At 47.9% G+C, this 20,707-nt stretch overlaps 1 protein-coding gene across 1 annotated transcript; it reads left to right on the top strand.

The window, feature by feature from the left end:
• The first annotated feature begins 9,175 nt into the window (after nt 1-9,175).
• Nucleotides 9,176-20,450, top strand: SH2D4A (SH2 domain containing 4A). The gene is made up of 9 exons (XM_075033256.1): nt 9,176-9,528; nt 10,311-10,470; nt 11,001-11,160; nt 13,229-13,294; nt 13,706-13,844; nt 15,087-15,303; nt 15,697-15,827; nt 16,680-16,900; nt 18,423-20,450. The coding sequence occupies exons 1-9, from the start codon at nt 9,354-9,356 to the stop codon at nt 18,513-18,515; spliced, it is 1,362 nt and encodes a 453-aa protein (XP_074889357.1). The 5' UTR covers nt 9,176-9,353; the 3' UTR covers nt 18,516-20,450.
• Nucleotides 20,451-20,707: the final 257 nt, after the last annotated feature.

Below are 20,707 nucleotides of genomic sequence, written 5' to 3'. Positions count from 1 at the left end.
GAGAAGGGGGCCCGGGCAGGGCTGGGGGTCTCCCGGAGCGGCCGGTGACCCCTCCTGCCCCCGGGCTGCCTCCTCCCGGCCGCTCGCTTCTCCCCAGCTCTTTTCCGGAGCAGCTGCCGGCAGGACAAACCCCTCCGGCCCGGGGAGAGCTCGAACCGGTGCGTGTGGGAGCTGCTGCTGGGGGGAACCGGTTTCCGCCGGGGTTCAGCCCTTCAGCGCTGCCCGGCGTCACCCTCGCAGGCGATGCCCGAGGGCCGGAGCCGGCAGCGTCGGGCACTGCCACGGTGGGGCCTTGGGGCGGCTCTGGGCCCCGCACGAAGCCCTGCTTCTACTGAAAACCACCTTTTCCCGCTCAAAACGTGCTGCGGTGGGAGCAGAGGCCGCTCCAGGGATCCGCGCCGGCGCCTGCAGCCCCACGGGTGACACGGTGAAGCCGGCCTGGCCGGGCACGGGGAGCTACGGCCGTCCCGGTGCTGCCGGTCCCTCGGGAGGTGTTGGCGGCACAGGCGAGGCCGCGTGGCTGGGCCGGAGCGTGGGGAAGGCTCATCCCGGCGCCTGGGCGAGCACGGCGGAGAGTGCCGGGGCCAAGGTGGGGAGCAGATGCCGGTGGTAAGGACGTGCTGGGTGAGGGGAGAGCCCTGAGGCGGCAGCTGAGTGGACCTGCTTGGAGGGACCGACTGTGCCAGCGGGACCTGGGGAATCTCCGGTGCCACAGGAGGGGATGGGTCCCTGCATGGTCCCTGCGGGTGGAGGGGTGGGCAGGGGTCATCGGTCATGTCCCCGGCCCTGGGAGCGGGGTGCTGGGACCGAGCGGGCACAAGGGAGCCAGACCTGGCCAGAGCTTGGGGAGTGGTTTTGTGCTCGGGGCACTTTGGCTTTGCCCCTCGTCCTGCCAGTGGTGCGGCCAAGGGATGGGGAGGGCAGATGCCATCTCCTGGCAGGGCTCCCCGCCGGGCCCTTGGGGGAAAGGAGGGGTCCCGGTGCCAGAGGGGCAGAGCTGGTGGGTCACTGTGGGTGCTGGTGCATGTCCCTCGGGGCTGGCAGGCAGTGTTGGGGTCTGGCCCAGATCCCACTGGCACTGGTGAGTTGTCAGCCCCAGCCCAGGGCTGCTGGTCATCTGTCTGTGCAGCTGCTGCTTCTGCGTGGGGCGGGTGGGTTTTTCAACCAGATCCTGGCTCTCTCCTGGGGAGAAATGGGAGGTTTCTGATGTCCCATCCCCATTTCTCCTTTCCCTCCTGTTGCAGGTGCGTGGCACTGGGGAGCTACTGCTGAGGGGCCAGGAAGAGTCGCCCATGCCCAGGAGGCTGCAGGGTTTGCAGGGGCAGCAGCTCCAGGGGCTCTTTGGGCTGTGCCGTGCCATAGGGAGCTCTGACTGTCCCACATCTCTCCCTGCACTGGGACAGACAGATGGACAGATGGATGGAGGACCCTCAGCCACACCAGGAGCCACCCTGCCAGAAAGACTTGCACGGGGTATAGATCCCCCAGGAAAAAGCTGGGCTGCCTGCTCCAAAGACAATGCTGCTGCCTGCTCTCTGCATGGCCCTGCTCCTGCCTGGGGACAGCCCTGCCTGCCCCTGCCCAGTTCTACCCACCCAGAGACTCTGCAGGGACTTCGCAGCTCCAGCTCGGTTGCAGCTTCAGGTCGGTTGCTTCTGCCCCTGTTTTGCTTCTTCTCCAGCTCCTGGATCCTCCAGTTCGTTTGTGGCTGCAGCTCATGCATGGCCCTGGTTAGTTTCAGCTCCAATTCGTTTCAGGTCCAGCTCATTTGCAGCTTCAGATCATTTATTTCTGCCCCTGGTTTGTTTCAGGTCCACCTCATGGACAGCTCCAGCTTGGTTTTACTTCCAGTATGTTTTAGGCTCCAGTTGGATTTCATCTTCTCTGGCTTCATTTCGGGTCCAGCTTATTTACAGCTCCATTTTGGTTCCATCTCCTGTTGATGTGCGGCTTCAGCTCCAGTTCATTTCTGCTCTGGCTTATTACAGCTTGTGCTTGTTCATATGATCTTGGCTTTTGACAGGGTTGTAAATCAATCACTGTCACAACTTGCATATGAACTGTCATAACTGTACGTTTTCTAAATAGGGACTAATGAGTTAATGACTATTCCAGCTGTTGTACACACCTCAAGTAAAGAGCTGGACATCTGAAGACGGTGTGAAAAGCACCTTTTCCCCCAGAGACTGTCTCAGTCATTGAGTTCAGCCTGGTGCATGCTGGCCTCCGAGGCTTTGGGGACCAACGCAACCAGATACCAACCTCCAGTGGGGTTCCACACAGGTGCCCTTGTTCTGGTCCCCACCTCGCTTCTCCCTGGCCCCCAAGCTGCTCCTGCTCATTGCCCCTGTCCCATTCCTGCTCGATCTCTGCCTTGCCCAGGACAGCTTCTGCTGTAGGTAAGCATGACTGCAGCCCAAGCACCAAGCGTCCTCCAGTCCTCTCTCATTTCCCTGGTCACCCCCCAGCAGCGCCTCACTACCAGGGCATTGTCCAGATCCTCTCCTCATCCTGCAGCAGGGTGCGCTATGGGCCACGCTGGGGACTCATCCCAGAACTGAGGGAACAAGGTCCGTGTTGGTTGCATCAGTGTGGACAGGAATCAGAGATAAACCGTGCTCTTGGCACCCTGGGCACTCCAGGCACAGGACCCGTGGCCCAAACCCTCCCCACTTGAAGGGTCTCTCTCCCCTGAACCCTTTTAAGCACCTTTCCCAGTATTTCCCACCCACTGGGCCAGGGCCAGGGAGACCCATCGCCCTGAAATCAGCTCCAGGATACTGACACAAGGTACAAGGTGCAGGAATCAGCTGGGACATTCCCTGGGGATGGGCTGGAAATCCTGCAGTGCCCCTGACACTAGCAGATAGTATGGCTTCAGAAAAGGGGGGAAGCCACGGGCACAGGAGCACTCAGTGAGTTGCAGGGGCCCGGTAAGGCGCAACACCGATACCAACACCCTGGGCTTTGGGCCTTGGCACCCCAGGACCATGGCACGCGTTTAGCACAAGGACGGCTCCTTGGGCAGCTCCTTGCTGGGCTCTGCCCCTTGCTGGGGCTTCTTCATGAAAAAACAGATGGGGTGAGTGACTCCATCAGGTAGGAGGCCAGGTGGGAGCCCAGAAAGCCATTCCTGAGGCTGGGGAGTGACGGAGGTAGGTGCGAGGGGCCAGGTGAGGATGGGGAAGGCGTGGGAACAAGTGTATGCCTGGGGGAAGGGAGAGCCACTGGGGCCGGCCCCTTGCAGAGGGCTACTGGTGACATTGGGACACACATGGGGGGCATCCAGCACTGTTGAAGTGGTGTGATGCTTTCATTTTCCCAAGTGCTTCAAATAGAAAGGGGAGCAGACCTTCTTTCATACCCATTCTTCCAAGAATTGGCTAAAACCCCATGGCATCATTATGCTTCCTGGTCGATGGATTCAATCCTTTCAGCAGCAACCAGGGCTGTGCGTTGAGTGCCAAATCCAGGCAAATGAGGAGTGTCACATATGAGCTAACAGAAAGGGGAGATCAACAGGTGTTTAACATACTTTATTTGCAAGAGAAAACAGATTTCCATCTCTCCAGTCCTCCAGAACAGCTTCTGTCTCACCCCTGTCATCTAACAGAGCCCTCTCTACCCATTACCTTCCTCTCATCACATTTTCTGTCCCAATATTCCCCCCCCCCCGCCAAGAGTCCCCTGGGGGATGACACAGACTCGGATCCCTGCCTTCTGGGTGCCTCGTCTTCACACAAATGATTTATTCCCCTTAGTAGCACATGCAATTTAATAACTGCATGCAGTTTTAAAAGCAGTTTATAGTTATAGGCAAGAACTAATGCCCTTCCTTCTCACAGAATTTATATCAACACATGACATGGGTTTTATCCTGCGTTTCCACAATGCCCAAGCAATGCATTAACAGCAAATAATTTCTGAAATGGGAGAGGTTTGGGACAGGATCAGACTCGTCAGGGTGCACCTCTCCCCCCTAGAGCAGTCCCCACTGAAGAGCTGGGACAATCCCGGGTCCCACCAGCACAGCCCTTATGCTTGCCAGGGCTGAGGGGCTCAGAGCTGCTTCTGGCCAACACTTCTCATTTGCCCTGTGGCTTACAGTGGCAAAACTATATCAGTGCAGAACAACTGTGGGCTTAGAAGAATGAGTAACTATGTGGAAAATGTAAATGGCAGCTTTGTGTGCCCACTGCTACTCATAATAGCTTCCTTCCCGCTTGCAAGAATGGTCTTTCCCTGGCAAAGCCATCCAGTGCAATTAGCAAATAAAAATGTTGCAGTTTTCATTTCAAAAAAAACCCCAAAGTTGTTCAAAACCTGCAAACAGACTAAATTAGGTGTCATGGTTAGAAAAAATCCCATCTTAGAGTGGCTGGGTTTGGTTGGGTAGCTGATCCTGTGTGTTAACCTATAGAAGCCCTCACCCTTTTCACCACACTGACCTTTTAATTGGTAATTCTCTAAGTAATTTTGATATAGGAAGATGATTCTCACTATGTCTAGATCAAGAAGTATTTGTACTTAATTCTAGCAGGGAAGGAAACTTTTTCTTCAAAGTAGAGCCATGTGGCCTCAAACTGTGTTCAGTGACCACTGCTGTATCAAATTATTTTTCCTTATTGCCATCCCCATCCACTTGTGCCTGCTGTAAGATAAGCCGTGCCTCCTCCAGCAAAATCAGGGACCTATGGGGCAAGTCATTTCAGATACAGGTAATTTCGAGGTAGTTCATGTTGTGGTGACTTCACGGGGTTTGTTCTTTCAAGTGTTATATGCCAGCCTTACACAGAATCTATTTATGCTAAATAAGATACAAACAGGTCTAGTTCTGTCTTCTGAGGGCCAAGCTCGTACAGTCATATTTTCCTTCTATTATGACCAAACCAGGAGTTTTCCTTCCGCCTGAAACAGAAAATGGTAGGCTGAAGCAAAATCAAACAGAGAAGAATGAATCACTCCCCTATTTAGAACAGGATGAGGATTTAAAATAAAAAACAAACCAACAACAACAACAAAAAAAACCCCAACAAAACAAATAAACCACCAGCCAACAAAGACTAAAAAACCCAAAGCCTAGAAGGATATTTTGTTAGTAACATTGCCGGTGCAGCTGCTAACATAAATATTTTTTAACAAAAGTGCATTTTATGAACCAATGTATGACAGTTAACCCATGAAGGCTTGCATACTGAGAGCAAGGTTTGGGGGAGCAGTTAGCTTTTGCCACGCTGATATGAGGTGGGTTTGGTAATTCTGCTTTCCTTCAACTTCTGCAAAAAATTAGAAAGCCCTTCCTAAAGCCTGACAGGGAGGTGATGGCATTGGAGTGCCTGGAACTGAACAAATACAGCAAAACCTAAGCAAAATATCTCCTCGGTGCTGCAGGGCTTAGTTTGGCAAGGGAAAGGAAATTCAATCATGCTCTCCTGGCCCATCCTCTTGGCCTGGGAAAATAATTCCCAATGGTGCCTCTGCAGCCACTTGTTGCTGAGCAGAAGACCAGCTCCAGGGAGAAGCTCTTGATTCAAAGCAATGTAGTCCCATCATTTTCTGAATCCCATCATTTTCTGGTCTAATCTGCTTTTTATGGGAAAAGCTATTTTGTGACAACGGAAATGCTCTCAGCTCATCAGACGGTACCCTGAAGCAGCTTTCCTTGTGTTCGCTTTTCTTCTCATCTTTGAGTTTCTTGGGTTATTTTTAGTTTAAAGTTACTGTCACATTTACAGCAGAGATGTGTACAGCAGGTTGAAGAAGCTGCCTCCCAGAAAATCAGCCCAAGAACCACCATTCAACTTGTCCCCTATTTCATTTTACACCCTCCTATTTGATTTATTGGTGTGAATCATATCAAATGCCTATCTATGTATGTTTGTCTGTTGTTTTCTTGGAGAACCTTTCTCTCTGCTGGCAGCATTGATGGTGAGGACCAGGACTAGGATGCCAGATGGGCTTGTACCGTGAGACTGTCGGTGGCCGAAGTGTCACATGTGAGCAGGAACTCATGCCAGCTCTTCTCAAAGTGATTGCACTTTTATGTGTATTCATGGACTTATGTTTCCCCTGTTAATGGTAGATGATTTACAGGAGCACAAAGAGGTTTCTTTCTGGCAGGCAATTTAAATGCTGTGTGACCTTGCTTTTTGAAGGGTCATTTAACCTTTGAATTGTGTTTACCCTTATGGCTTTCAAGTCAACTATCTTATATACAAGTGGTAGAGCCCCAAAAGCCCTGTTTTGGCTTTCCACCTCTCCCCACTTAATTTTTGCTATTTTGGGCTACTCTTGTCTCCTGTTTCTCCACAAAAACAGCTCCTACCTCACTCTCATGAAAAAAATACAAGCAGTAGAAAGTTTAACAAGACTTCTAGCAGAGTTTTTCTACAAGTTACCTGCTCAGAGGTCCCACTGCCATTACTGCAGTCCTTGGCTTCCCTAAGTTTGAGCTGTAAATATACTACTTACAGCTGGAACAGCGTCAGCAAAAACACTTCTGGCCAAGTGTCGGTAATATGGCTTTCATTCAAAATTTGGGAACAGCATATGACTGATATTATATGGACTTCCAGCTCCTAAGATCTTCAGTGAAGTGACTGCTAAAAAAGAAATACTGCAAACCTCTCAAAATGCTTATGTGACTTCCCAGTGTTAAAATAGCTGGTGCTTTTAAGGTTACCTTTGGGACACAGCATTGTAAATTTCCTCTTATAACCAACTTTACAGAGACCCGACGCTGCAAAACTACATCAATACCATGAAACTTGTTTGCTGAGTGCCCTTCTACCTCTCCTACACACTGTGTCCCCAGGCGTGGAAAGAGGGACCGGTTTGTCACCACTGCATATGGCAGAGTGCATCATGTCCTTCTAAGTAAACGCCAAAGCAAAGCCATTCCCACTCCTGAGAAGCCAGAGCAGCATGGATGTGCTGCATGTGTTCTGCTCATGGCTTCTCATGCATCATGTCCCAGGAAGCCTAATTTAACTAAGGATAAGACTTGCAATAATTACAAACAATCTATGTCTCCCAAGTGCTTTGGGGGAAACAGAAAGCCCAGTCAGGCAGGAGTCAGGTTGGATACAGAAGATACAAGAAGGAACTTTCAAAGACAGAAGCACATCCCAAACAGAGGTAGGAAGGGGACCTAGAGCACCAAGAGGCAGTATTGGGAGAGATGGGGAAAGAAACACAGCTTAACCACCGCAGCTTTGCTCACTGCAAATTTTAACTCTGCAACATAAGCCACTCTGGGCTGTGTCCAATGCCTCTTGTGCAGCCAAGGGGTGAGGAGGAGGACTGATGTGATGGTGAGGTGGATTCAAGCTGCTCACTGCTGTATGAAGAGGAAGAGTGCAGGACTCGAGCTCATGATCTGCACTTCCAGCCAGTTCCAGCTGCTCCTGCCAGCCAGAGCCGCACACAGCCACTGCTCAGCTGTAGCAAAGACATCCTTACAGGATGACTTTTGGCCATCCTCTTTTCCAAGCATCCCTCTGGCTAGTGAACTGCGACTGTCTTGAAGTTCTGGGGAAAAAGTAATTCTGCTGATCCAGAGCCAGAAGACAGAGCCTGACCAGCTGGCTGGCCTTTTTTCCCCCTGGGCAAGGTATTGAGTGTCCTCTGTTTAACAAAACCGCTCAGTGTTTGGCCCACACAAAGCGCAAATGATACCTTCTCACCTGAAGGGAATAAAAGTGTTTCACCTCCCCGCATGCAACAAGTCTCTTTTGTTAAAATGCCCTTCAATTTTAGACATTGTTATTAATTTCTGTTGACCCATGGAAGGCATCTCTGCCAGATCATCAAGCTCAGACCATGCCCAGAGCTACCATCCACTTCAGTTACTGTTTCAGACCCACAAAGGATGCAACCCTGGTGGTTTCTCCAAACAAAACCCACCTTGGGCTCAGACAAAGAGATTGTCATGTCCCCTCCAATCAGAGCAACACCAAGTACCTTCTGAAGACATCAGTTTACCTAAAATAAACCCCAATATTTGTGTCCTTTATACTGTCCTGTGTTGAACTGATCTTAAAAAAAACACAACTAAAAGCTTAAGGGACCCATTTCTGCTTTTAAAGGTGCTTTTCTGACACCCTGATCTGTTTGCAAATGACTTCTCTTTCAGGTGGTGCTCAGGAGCAGGAGGCAGTGAAGCTTAAACAGCAATCCTCCAGCAGTCTTCCCCAGTTTTGCAGTTTAACAGACAGTTCAGGTACCCCAAGGAATGAGGGACTGTTCACCAACACCCTCCCCACAAAAAGCTCTTCCCTCTCTACAGCTGCCACCTCCCATGGCTCAAGGACAGCCCAAGCCCCTTTGGCTGCTGAGCTGGAACAATTCTGCTCTCAGGGGGATACTCAGAAAGCGTTGCCCAGATGAGACCACCTCCCAAAAAAGCCTTTGTTTTTTTAATCAAGAAAGCCATTTGTTTAAACAAAAGCAATACATATTTGGAACACCAGTTCCATGCTTCTGGAATTAACATTTTTAATAGGGATAATACAAAGTAACCAGAGAAACAAAACAGAAATGAGAAGGCTCATCCCCAACTCCCGGTCACCATACCTCCCTGCTTCATCCTGTCAGACAGGGATGTCCCATGCCAGGCTCACAGCATGGGCAAGGTGCATCAGCAAGACGTGTCAGACTGGAGCTGCCTCAGCTCCTCAGCTGCTGACCATGCAAGTTGTCTTTCTTCAAACCAGCTGCACTACTTGCAATCCCTTGGCTTGCTGTGAAGCTGCCTTTGATGGACAGGAGCACCCCAAAATTCCCACTCCCACCTCAAAACCAGAGCTGAAAGCACTCCCCATCTTTCTTTGGTAAAACAAGGCAGGCTGGGCTTTTGATCATCAAAGTTTTCCTCTTTGGAAGGAGGAGGAGCTGTCTAGTCGTGGGTTCATTGATTCCCTGCCCAGCAGGAATGTTTGCTTGGGCACAGCCAAGCCCCACCTCTGATGACGGTAACAGGCAGCGCTTGCTCTCTTTTGATATACTATCAGCTGGGTTTATCAGAGTATCAACACAACCTCCCCACTCCAGGACTCGTCCCTTCTGGCTAGCTCTCCCAGCAGAGTGGACAGGGGCTGCGTGGGAGCTGAGCTCACCTCTTATTTCAAAGAATCTTAACAGCAGGTTTTAAGCTACTTATTTACTTTTTTTGGTCTGTGCAGGAAGTCTGAGCTAAAAAAAAAAAAAAAAAAAAGAGAGAGAAGTATAATTACTCTGGCACGCCTGCATTCCTGCTCCAGGCTCAGGCGGGGAGGGACTCTTGTCGGAGCCAGGAAGAGGATCTGATCCCTGGAGATCATTGCCACAAACGTGTGTAACTGAAACCTGCAGCCATGCTGAAACAGATATTATCAGACATGTACATTGATCCTGACCTGCTGGCAGAACTCAGCGAGGAGCAGAAGCAGATCCTCTTCTTCAAGATGAGGCAGGAACAAATCAGACGGTGGAAGGAAAGAGAAGCTGCTGCAGACAAGGCTTTAGCAAAGAAGCCACTGCCGAGAAAAGGTAAGGCTCTGCCTCCCGGCTGCTTCCCCCTCTGGCACAGATCTGGCCAAGTCAACTGCTCCCTAGAAATAGGAGGTAATGTGTTGTTAATTTCTTCTCCCAGGGACATATCATAGTCATATTTCCAAACCGTAACTAAACCCACCTGCAATGGGGTAGTTTGGGCCAGGCACGCAATGGTTTTACTCCCTGGCCCAGACACTCTGTCCTTGACCAAATTGCTCAACTCCCCTAGCTATGAAGACAGGGCTTACTTGCCCCCAGGAGATGAATCTCATTAAGTTTCCCACTAAATGGGGCCTCTGAACCTGTCTATAAAATAACCATGGACTTGAACGTCTGTCCTGGGGCACCAGATCTGCAGGGGGGTTCCCGTTGTGCCTTTAGACCTGAAGTCCCCTTGCCAGGATTACACAGCATGCTGGCTGCTAGGAAGATAGCACTCTTCTCCCAGCTCTTCCCCACGTGCTCTGTTTGCAGGTAGTTCATGTCACACAGTTTGGGGAGGGCAGTAGCAAGGAATTAAAGCAAGAAGGGAAACAGCGGTGAGTCTTCTCCCTTGCCCACAGACTCAGAAATGCCTCCTTCACTGACCTGGCTTCAGCACCATGAAATGAAATGGGAGGTGCGTGCTGCGTCTCAGCCAAGCTGTCGCCACATACAGCTACTTTTGGAGAGGCTCTGCCATCGGCAGCAGCCAGGAGGGCACAGCAGGCAGGACACAGGCCCTGCACGGAGCCACCGAGCAAACTGTGTTTAACAAAGAGCTGCTTCTTTTCCAGCCAAAGGGAAGTCGGTGACATGGAAGCTTGGCGCTGACAATGATGTCTGGGTCTGGGTGATGGGTGAGCATCCTTCAGATAAATCGTACGCGGCCATCTGTGAAGAGATCCAGGCACAAAGGGCAAAGCGGTTAGCGAGAGAGCAAGGCAAGGAGGGCAGGTAAGCACCCTTCAGCTGGAGGACTCAGTGGGCAGACATGGAGGAGAAGGCATTTCTAGGGACCCAGAGGCTGGAGTCTTCTGTAAGGGCTGTGATTACCACTGTCACACTCAACTCGCAGGCAAAAGGCACAGGCAAAGGTTGACTTTCTGTGAGTACGCACAATGCTGGCAGAGACCAGCTCCAGCCTGAGGCTTGCCCTGGCTCACTGAGCCTCCCGTGATGATACGGCTCCTGCGCAGTACCCTCTGCAGACCACAGGAAATGCTAACTCTGTTATTGCAGCAGGAGATGAGTTTGGATTACACTGATTCACCGACAGGTGCCCATGTACAGCAAGATGACAGTTACTCACCACGAGTCATTAATTTAATTATTCCACCTACCTGATTTGGAGATATGATAGCTGCCTGCATGCACGTCGCTTCATCGCAGCACTGCTCTGCTGACGTGCAGCTTCCTCACAAGATGCTCAGAGAGCAGAAAGTGACTCCCTTGGGTTCCTAAGTCTTCTCTCTCTTGCATTTCAGAGAGACTGACTCTTCTGTAACTCGGTCTCTACATCCACAACCAGGAGTCCTGAGTGAGACAGATCTTCACGCGAATAAAAAAAGCACTGTGGAGGAAAAGAAGGAAGATGGGAGAAAAACTGCTGCTGCTACAACAGGGAAAAGCCAGGAGCTCGCAAAGGTAGTTTTCCCCCTTCTCTTCATAACTATCTGAAACATGTGCTTTGAGATCTAGGAAGTGCAGCAAATCCTGATTGCTGTAAATAGAAATTTGAAGAAGAAAAAAAGCCAGGTAACTGTTAAGGCTTTTCTTCTGTAGCCAGAGAAGAAGCCGTGCTGGTACATCCTTCCTTAGGACTTGGGAGGTCTGAGTATTATTCTCAGCTGGGATAGATCTGCTCTGTACTAATCGATAAGTTACTCTGGATTCCTTTGCTTCCATTCTTCGTGAGTAAAACAAGGGTCACAGTACTTTCCCTCCTGCTCTGTGGCTGGTTTTGAAGGCTTTTGGGGCAAGACCAGGGAGGTTATCCCAGGATCTGTACATGCAAGGCCACAGCCCTCAAACAAATCATCTATTTGTATAAAAGAACAGATGAAGATAATTTTACCATCATCCTCTGACACGCTTATTTTATGTTATTCTTTTTTGTTGTTCTTCTAAAATAGTTAGAAAATAGCTTATGACCTCCATAGCACAGGACAACTCCAAATGCAGTAACTACAGTGTCTGCTTTGCTGTGGTATTTCATTACAGAAATATTTTTCTCCAGTAATAAATACATTTCTACTTTTTAACTGGCTACAAAAAGCCATTTGCAGAGAACTGAGAAACAGATGAGTTAAATTAACAACCCATGCAACCAAAGTTGAACAGAAGGAACAGAACACCCTGCCAACTTCATGGGAGAAGTCCAATCTCATTCAGCAGAGTTTTCATTCAGCCTTGTGCTGCTAACTTGTATGAATGTACATTCTTTTATTACGCAGCCACTCCATATTTCAGTATGATAACTGAAGGTTGGGTTTTGGCAAAGTGCCTCTCCCGCTGCTACCAAAATACTGAAGGGAATTTGGAGTGGCTGTCTCCTTTATCAAAAGCCTCTGAATCACATGGGGTTTTTCTTAGCACTGTTTGCTAAAGTTGAGCAACTATGTGGGAGATTTTTTTTTCTTTTGAAAGGAAGCTATTAGTCACAGCTAACAAAAAAAAAAGGGCAACCCCCCCCCCAAACCAAAAATCCCACCACCACCAAAAAAATCTAAACCCCTTTTAAAGTCTTGCACATGGAAACAGAGGGGGGGTTGTATACTTTACTTGTTTTGTCTATCATTATATTATTAGTATTTCTTCCCACGTTTCTGGGGCTTTTGCTATTAGAAGGAGGGATCCAGACCAAACACCCCTGTTGCATTTTCTAGGCCCAGAGATGGGCTTTTTCTCACCTCTGTCGTTAAAGTGCTTTCTCTGGGATCCAGTTCCCATTTAACCTGAGGGATCTGCACATTGTGCTTTGTCTGCTGGATGGGACAGGGGTCTGATCTAAGAACACAAGCTGCTTCACACACATTTGAAGTTCCTAGTTTCCTGTCAAGGAGAAGGAAATTGGAAAGCTGTGTTCATATTAAATATTAGCCAAGTAGGCAATGGAGATAAAACAAAGCATGTCCTTGGTAAGCAGCACAGTACAGTTAACTCATTGCTCACTGTGCCGTGGGAGGCAGTCTGGGTCCAACAGGGAGGTGGGTGGATGTTTGCTCAAAGACAAGTCTAACTGTTCATCTTCAGAGGCAGGTTTCGGCTAGCGACTGCTGCTAGGGTAGCTAGATTGGTTTGCAGGGAAGAGTGAACACAAGCTATGCAGCTAGTTGGGTCAGTTTGATGAGAAGGGGTTTGCAGCACCCCAGCCACAGCAGCAAACAAGCGCAGGCAGGTAAAGCTGTGGATGGCAGGTTCTGCTAGGGCTTGCTTTAGAGGGAGGGAGGAAGGAACTGCTCTCTGGGAGCACTTGGGAGCATCACATAGCAAATCTAGGCATGCTTATGACAATCCTGACACCCTTGAATTCTCCTCCTGTGGCATATTAGGCCTAATATGATGAAAAAACCCCAATGTTTGTCAGAGAAGGCTGGCAAAATTTAACATAAATGCCTCATCACTGCTTCTGCATTAAACACCTATTACTCCAAAAAAAGACCAATGGTCCTAACACTGTATTTATTTCTCACTGCTCTTTTCCTCCACCCAGAGGGAAAGCAGAGATGTTCACCAGATGCTGGCAGACTGCCATGTGAGGAAGCATGGCTTCCAACAGGTAAGTGGCAACCTAGGATGCTCCTAACATATTGAGTGAGGCCCAGACTTTATCCTAAAGTCCCAGTCAGCCTCAGAGCCTCATCTGACCCAAGAACATCCTCAACTCTTGGACCAGTTTTATCCAGCGTTGCCATGCTCCTCACGTACAGTGCGACGATTTGGAGATGATACAAAACAGGCCAGGCTGGCAGGCTGGGGAACAGCACAGGGAGATGCTCCTGATGATTGCTGGTAGACTGTTTTCCCTTACTTCCTCTGTTGTCACCTGCAGTAAAGACAGAGGGTCTGTATGTTGTTGAAATCGGAGGGATTCACAATAAAGAATGGAGATCCCAGTATTTCAAGTCTAGCTAAAAGGCAGGGTTAAAACTAGCCTGGGACAAAGCTGAACATGCTGTTTCTTTCATAGACAAAGGAAGCACAGAGGAGAAATTCAGGAGAAGAGACCACAGCCCCCCAGGAGGCAATACCACAGAGTCACCCCAGCTTGGAGAGCCAGACGACACTGCAGAAATCAGATGAGAATGAGCCTGAATGGCAGGAATCCTGTAAGATCTTAGGATGACTTTTTCCTCTGGGGCTTGAGAAATCCTAGGGCTCTGTGGCATCATCTCAATCCTTCTCCTGCCACATTGGAACTGAATAATTGGTCGGTGGGTGGAGAGTACTGCCAAGAAATACAGTGCTGCATTATCAGAAATATTTCTGAGTTCACACAGCATTGAGACTAGAGCTGGGCAGGGAAATGGAAAATTTTTCCTACAGATACCACATTAAAACAAGTAACAAATAGGAACCACATGAGTATAGCCAGGATAATTAACTTTAAACTAGAAGCTGGCCTTTTGTAGGACTTTGTAGTGACCATTGCTCTTGAGGACAAGGATAATGAGTGACAGGGACTAACTAAAAAGGGCTTTCCTGTTATCCAAGCATGATCCCACCTAAGCAGAGCCCTGCTGCACTGTCTCGTGTAATGAATCCCAATGATAGGAAGGAAAACAGCAAGCAGTATGAGACTTGCAGTAGTATCCGTCACTGCTGCAAAATACTTCCTGGAGGAGAACCTGATGCATTTTTTTTTCCCAGTTCCTCCCCTGCTGCTCAGTAGATGGCAATGCTGTACTACCAATTGTTTCTACTTCAGGCCAAGGGTTTTAATTTTCTTACTGATAAAAAAAAAAAATCTGAAGTTGATTATAAAAGCAAGGAAAGAACTAGCCTAACTCAGACCAACAGGAGAGCTGGTTACTCATACAGACTCCAGGATGAGCTGGACCTAGAAAATCAAGGCAGTTTTATACCAAACAAAAATACCCAGCCAAATTCTCCACTTTCTGCTATGGTTTCAGTAAGACTCCCTCCCACCCTCAGAAAATGACCATCACTTTAAAATCCTTCAAAGGATTGATTTGGGGTCATTTCAGCAGCTTTTATTCCGAATGCCCTCCCCCTGTGCTGGCCCACATGAAAGGCACTACAGAAATCTATGTCTGAACCAGGAGTCAGCATCTGAAACAAAACCAAGTAGTCTCTAAGTACAAAGGGACCTGATGTCCAGAAAGAACTCAGATTTTTAATCTCTTGAAGGAATAAAAACTGGACCCCGTTAAGTAGCAGATGCCCAAAAGTAATGGGACACCTGTGGCAAATGGTCTCATAATTGAGTACATGTTTCACCTTGTGAAACAGGTTATTCTTCCACTTTGTCAAGCAGGAGATGGGCAAAGGGCAGCAAGCTTAAAACTTGCCTGCTTGTTCGCTCCTGTAGGACTCCTTTTTTGTTCCAGTGCGGAAATCCAAGGCAGCAGATGAGAAGAGACGCTCCCTTGCACGGCAAGCCAGGGATGACTACAGGAGGCTTTCACTGCAGGGCATCCACAGAGGGAAGCAGGCAGATATTTCCAAGGGTGCCACAGCAGGAGATCGGCGACCACTCCAATATCCGCCTCTCCCCCCCAAGCCTAAACTTCTACCTCCTGCGATGGCAAATGGGAGAGCAATTAGGTAAGGAAAACCCTGTGGAGGGGAGAAGGGATGAGATTCTTCTGCTCTAGCATGGGATGGTTGAGGTGGGAATGGTTAGCTCTCCTTGTGTGAAGAAGACACCCCACAGGGAAAAATACAGAGTCTAGGCTATATTCCAGCCTAGGGCATGACGAGACTTATTTGTTCACCCCCAGAGGATAACAGGTTTATTTAGTAGAGCATCGGAAGTCTAGAGTGCACACATCTTCTATGCTGGGTGCCCACTGAAAACCATATAATATTGCTGACAGCTGCACTAGTGTAAGCCTTCTGTTTAGGGCTGTTCTTAACATCCTGAACAAAATAAGTCCTGCCAAGGACTCAAAAGCTGTCGTTTGAACTTGATGCACAAACCATGGTCTTTTCTAACAGGAAAGAGGGAATCCAGAGGACAATCTCCAATTCCACTGAAGAAAGCATCATCAAGTGGTTCAAAGAGGAGCAATTCCCTCTCCGAGCTGGCTATCAGAAAACCACGGACACGATAGCGCCTTGGTTCCACGGTGAGTCCTGAGCATTTATGCCCCAACCCAACTCTTTAAGGAGTTGTTTCTGCTAACATAGCTGCTGCCACAGGCTGGTCCCAGGAGCTTTTCAAAGGTGGCTACGTTTTTCATTTTAAATATCTATGCATGTAGTTTAAATTCCTTTAGCATCATGACAAAGGGCAAGCTAAAGTGTTAGAACAGAGGCCAGATCTTCAAAATACCCTGTACCTCTGTGCCACCCCTGCCTCCCTGTACTGGATGCACGGTCACCCCAGTAACTGTCTGGATCAGGGTGAGAGAGATTTGGGCACACTTGGCACTCATCCTTGGCCCCAGGTCATTCTCCCTCCACGTCTCATCATACATCGCCTTTCCATCCCATTTCTGATGGGTCATCATAATCCCATCTATCAACTCCCTTCCTTTGGAAACCCCTTCAATCCAAGACTGCAGCAATGAAAGCGTTATCCTCTTGTAACTGGGCTTTCAATGTTTGCATGGCCTTCTGACAGGACCTACAATCACTGTCTGCGCAGCCCTGCTGTACTGGAATCAACATACAACACACTGCAATGCTGTTCTCTCTCGTAACACAGAAACTGTCCTTTTGAGCCCTGCACATTTGTCATTCATAATCAGCCAAGTCTGGAGCAGTTAACATAAAGAACAGTTAGCACGTGGCCATGGTCTTTTACTAGAAATGGCAGTACTGTTCTTCCTGGGCTATTGGTCAAGAACACAATGCAAGGGACGGAAGTGCCATGGACTGGTTTTAGCATGGTAAAGCAGATTTCTTGAGAGAACTGTTCCATCCAGTCCTGCACTAATGCTTTTCTCCCTTCAGTTTTGCGTTTTGGTTTTGAACAGGTATCCTAACTTCTAAGAAAGCAGAGGAGCTTCTGAATAAAACAGTACCAGGGGGTTTTCTGGTCCGCATCAGTGAGAAAATCAAAGGCTATGTGCTCTCCTATCGGTCTGTGGAAGGATGTAAACACTTCCTCATTGATGCCTCCAGTGATTCCTACAGCTTCCTTGGAGTGGACCAGCTACAACATTCAACACTGGCTGACCTTGTAGACTACCACAAGGTGAATGTCTAGCAAGGAATTCATTAACTGTTTAATTGACTCAAGGCACTTCAAAAATAAGAAAGAATAGATTCAGTTGTTTTAAAGTAGGTAACTAGACCCATTTTAGCTGCCATTGGTTATCCTGTGTGCTTCTCCAGAAGGGTATGCCAGCCTGATGGGTACATCTCAGGTAACCTAACACATCTCAAACATCTTAGACCTGACTCACTCCCCCTCAAGTGCGCAGAACAACTTGCACACAGGGCTCAAGTTACTTACACACCATGTAGTAGAAATGCTGATAAGGTGAGAGGTGACAGCATACTCATGCAGACTCCTTTTTTTTTTTGCATTCTCGCCATGGTTGTGGGGTCCCAGCAAGTTGGGTAAGCAGAAAATCCTGCTTGCCTCCAGCATGAAAGAGAATGAGGTATCTTTATATCTCAAAGCAGGCAAGGTGTGATACTGAGCAAAGATGAAAAATAGAAGGAAAGTAAGAAGGTTGGCAGGTTCTTGCAACAATAACAGCAGTGTTTACTAGCACTGACTGCTGTTACATGGGCTCCAAGGAGGGCCAGATGGATTGTTCATTCCTTTACTCTAAGATCTGCCCAGGGACAGAACAATCATTTTGCCTAAAGGTTCATTTAAAATCCATGTTTCTTTTAAATAAGTGCCTAGACTAATACAGGCATGGCTAAACAAAACTGGACACGAGGAAAATATCTATGTTCATTTGCTATATAGAGCTCTACCTGGGCTACCTGAACTTGCTTCTTGCATGGGTTTCACAGTTCAGGCTGAAATTATTGAAAGCAGGAGCTATACGGCTATTGGTACCAGAGCCAGAGGATTTAAAGCCTGGCTGCACATATCTATACTAAAGATAGAGCCATGCCCACAGTCTGCAAAGCATCCTACAGACCCCCTGCACTACAGCAGGTGTGGGCAGGGTGAACCCACTCTGCTGAAGCACTCTAGTGGGTTCTGCTTATCACCTACCGGCTGACCATGAAAGAAGTTCCCACCATGCATCTGCTGCTAGGGTGGAGGACGAGATGGGAAGCAGAGATTGTACTATCAGGGAATTCCGTTGTTAGAACAGGGCTTGCCTGAGCAGAGGGCATGTGCTCTCTCCAGGATTCACCCTTGTCCCCCCCACAAACGCAGCCAAGATCCACAGCCACCCCATCCTGCTTACCTGCATGCTGCACAGTCCTCGCTCCAGCACTTTCTAGGCAGGGCAGCATTTCACACCATAGAAACTGCAGCTGCCTATGAGACGAGCGCAGCCCTTTCTGAGAACTGCCAGAATCCTGTCACTGGATTACTGCACCAAGCACAGACACTGTTTTTATGAAGACAGAGGTTGGCCATGTGGGTCCTTCCCCAGGTTTCCTGGGGCACTGAGCTGTATCACACAGCGGGATGAACAAGTGCACACCATAACAGAGGCAGGGAAACTGCTGTCCACCCCATGATGTTGTGATAGGTAGGGTCTGTTTGAAAGGTGGTGTTTAATCATATCCTATATCAACAGGATGAACCCATCACTTCCTTGGGGAAGGAGCTGTTGCTTTACCCATGTGGCCAAGAGGACCAAGAACCAGATTACATCTCTCTTTTTGAGTGAGCCTCCCAGCCTCGCTGTGCAGCCCCATGCTTGTATTCACAAAGACTGAACTTCAAACTAGAGCTGCTGATGCTTACCTGAAATGGTTGCCATAAGTGCCTTTATTTTATATCCCTTACAACAAAGCAGTGGGAGGCTAAGTACTGTGCAGGCTTGTGTATCAACTGAGTTAAAGGATGCATCAGCCCAGCAAGCTGCAAAGCACCTGGATATATCCCACGCAATGGAGTGAATGAAGTGGTGAAGTAATCAGTTGAACAGGGAGATACTTCCACATATTTTCAGTGGGTTTTTGCAGATTTCCTAGGGGACTTCTATATTCAAGCTGCCTTTTGTTCTTGAATGCAAGGTTGTGTGCCATCTGGGAAATAGATTAATATCTACAGCTGAATGAGATCATATCTTCCTGAAGGCACAAAACAACTCGGAGAGGTGAATCAGTCTTAATGTAGTAATTTGCATAATGTGAAGCTTAATCCTGTAAAATGCTGTGCCCTTGGAATCAAGGATGTTCAAGTCAAACATCCAAGCAAACCCTCGGTGCCTTTCAGTGAAACGTGTTCTCTGTGAAGAGGGATTTTCATGAAAAGTGCATTTTTTTAACTCCTTTAGCCTCTGAATATAGATTCTCACTCTTTTAACCTGTATTTAAATCCCACGCTGGCCTTTCTGCATAGAGAGCGATTAACCTCTTGAAAGGGAAAGGAGAAGGGATTGAAACAGGACTTTGTATGAAAGACTACCACATGCACAGAGCCTAAAAATGTAAGAAGCAGCACCTATATCAGTATTAGTACAGTTTACAGAAGAGTGTTTGCCAGTAAAGAATGCTGTTTTCCAAAATGGAGCTATTTATTGCAAGTTGTGTCCAGATTGCTGAGATGCATCTGGTGTAAACTTTAACATAGAACTTGTTCTTTCAATATAATGTTCTCTCTTTGTATCTGTTACACTGCTCTTTAAATACATAATTCAGAATATTTGGGGAGAGGGTAGACAGAATCACATAACAAATTAATCCTCAACCAGATTCCCTCCTGTTGTTGCATATGACAAGCTCTGCAGCTGAGGGTTGTAGTGCAAATCTGCTAACATCATTTTTTAGAGATGTGATGCCCAAATCGTGAACAAGAGTCAATCTTCAGTTGTTTACCTCCCTTCTTTCTGTTGGATCAGGGCTACTCTGCTTAACTTGAGGAAGCAGTCAAAAACTTCAGTGTTACATTGATCTGTGTTTTGCAGAATACAGACTAGAAGAAATAGTTGTAATCGTCTGGTCTTAAAATTTACAACTATGCTGATAGGCGGTTTCCATACATGGAAAGAGGGGATAACTGCAGTCCAGTTACAGCAGGTTTAACTTGCTAGAGATAAAGCCTTAATGTAAAGTGAGATTCTGAAAGTAACAACATTCTGGCAGGGTAAATGACTTAAAGGAGCTTCTTGAGCACTATATCACATGCAAAGAGTATTTTCAACATAACCTGCACCAATCATGAGAGGGAGTGCTAGAATATTTGTAGGGGAGAAAATCCCTCCTTCCCTCTTCATAAACTGTTTCTTTTGAAAAATACAGCCAAAATGAAAGGTCATTCAGAGATCTTAGAGGAAAGTTAGCATCTGTTCTTATGTGAAGAACATGCCATAGCTGTTGTACTGCTGGAGACAAATCACAAAGTGTTTCGTATACTTACAGGCAGGACAAAGTCTCCTTTAAAAAGGCAGGTTGAAACGCAGGGTGTTAACTTGCAGAAATAAGGTGTAGGCTGATCTGGCATGGACACAGCAGGACTGCAGGACAGCAGGAGATGATCAATTTTAGCTCCAAGGTCTATAGTGAAATTCCTCAGGGTTTGACCTGCTGACTAGTGGACCTGTAGCTTCACATACCTTATATTATAACTACTTATTTGGAAATGTTAGTTCAGTAGAGCCCAGGGAAAGCCACTATCAGTGTTCACATCTATCCCACGTTTGAGAATCCATGCCTCTTTTTAAAGACTCCCAGCTTCACTTGTCTGCTCTGAGGGAAGAAAACTGAAGTTTTATACCTACACATTTAGATTACCGCACTAACTGCAAAGGCAGCACCCTTGCCAGAACAGATGCCTTCAAGACCGTCTCTTCTATTGCTCTGAAATCTAGTTACCCTGAAAGTCTGTGGAGCAAGGATGACTTGCAGTGGTCAGGAA

This window comes from Buteo buteo, chromosome 1, assembly GCF_964188355.1.
Source record: "Buteo buteo chromosome 1, bButBut1.hap1.1, whole genome shotgun sequence".
NCBI lineage: Eukaryota > Metazoa > Chordata > Aves > Accipitriformes > Accipitridae > Buteo > Buteo buteo.
Note: the sequence above shows the minus strand (reverse complement) of the source record. Positions and strands in the feature narration are given on the sequence as shown.

Excerpts from the sequence above, each read along its gene's own strand:
- SH2D4A (XM_075033256.1), top strand. The coding sequence starts at position 9,354 with ATGCTGAAACAGATATTATCAGACATGTACATTGATCCTGACCTGCTG. Across the intron at positions 9,529-10,310 it reads GAAGCCACTGCCGAGAAAAG|CCAAAGGGAAGTCGGTGACA; the intron begins GTAAGGCTCTGC and ends CTTCTTTTCCAG. Across the intron at positions 13,845-15,086 it reads GCCTGAATGGCAGGAATCCT|TGCGGAAATCCAAGGCAGCA; the intron begins GTAAGATCTTAG and ends TTTTTGTTCCAG.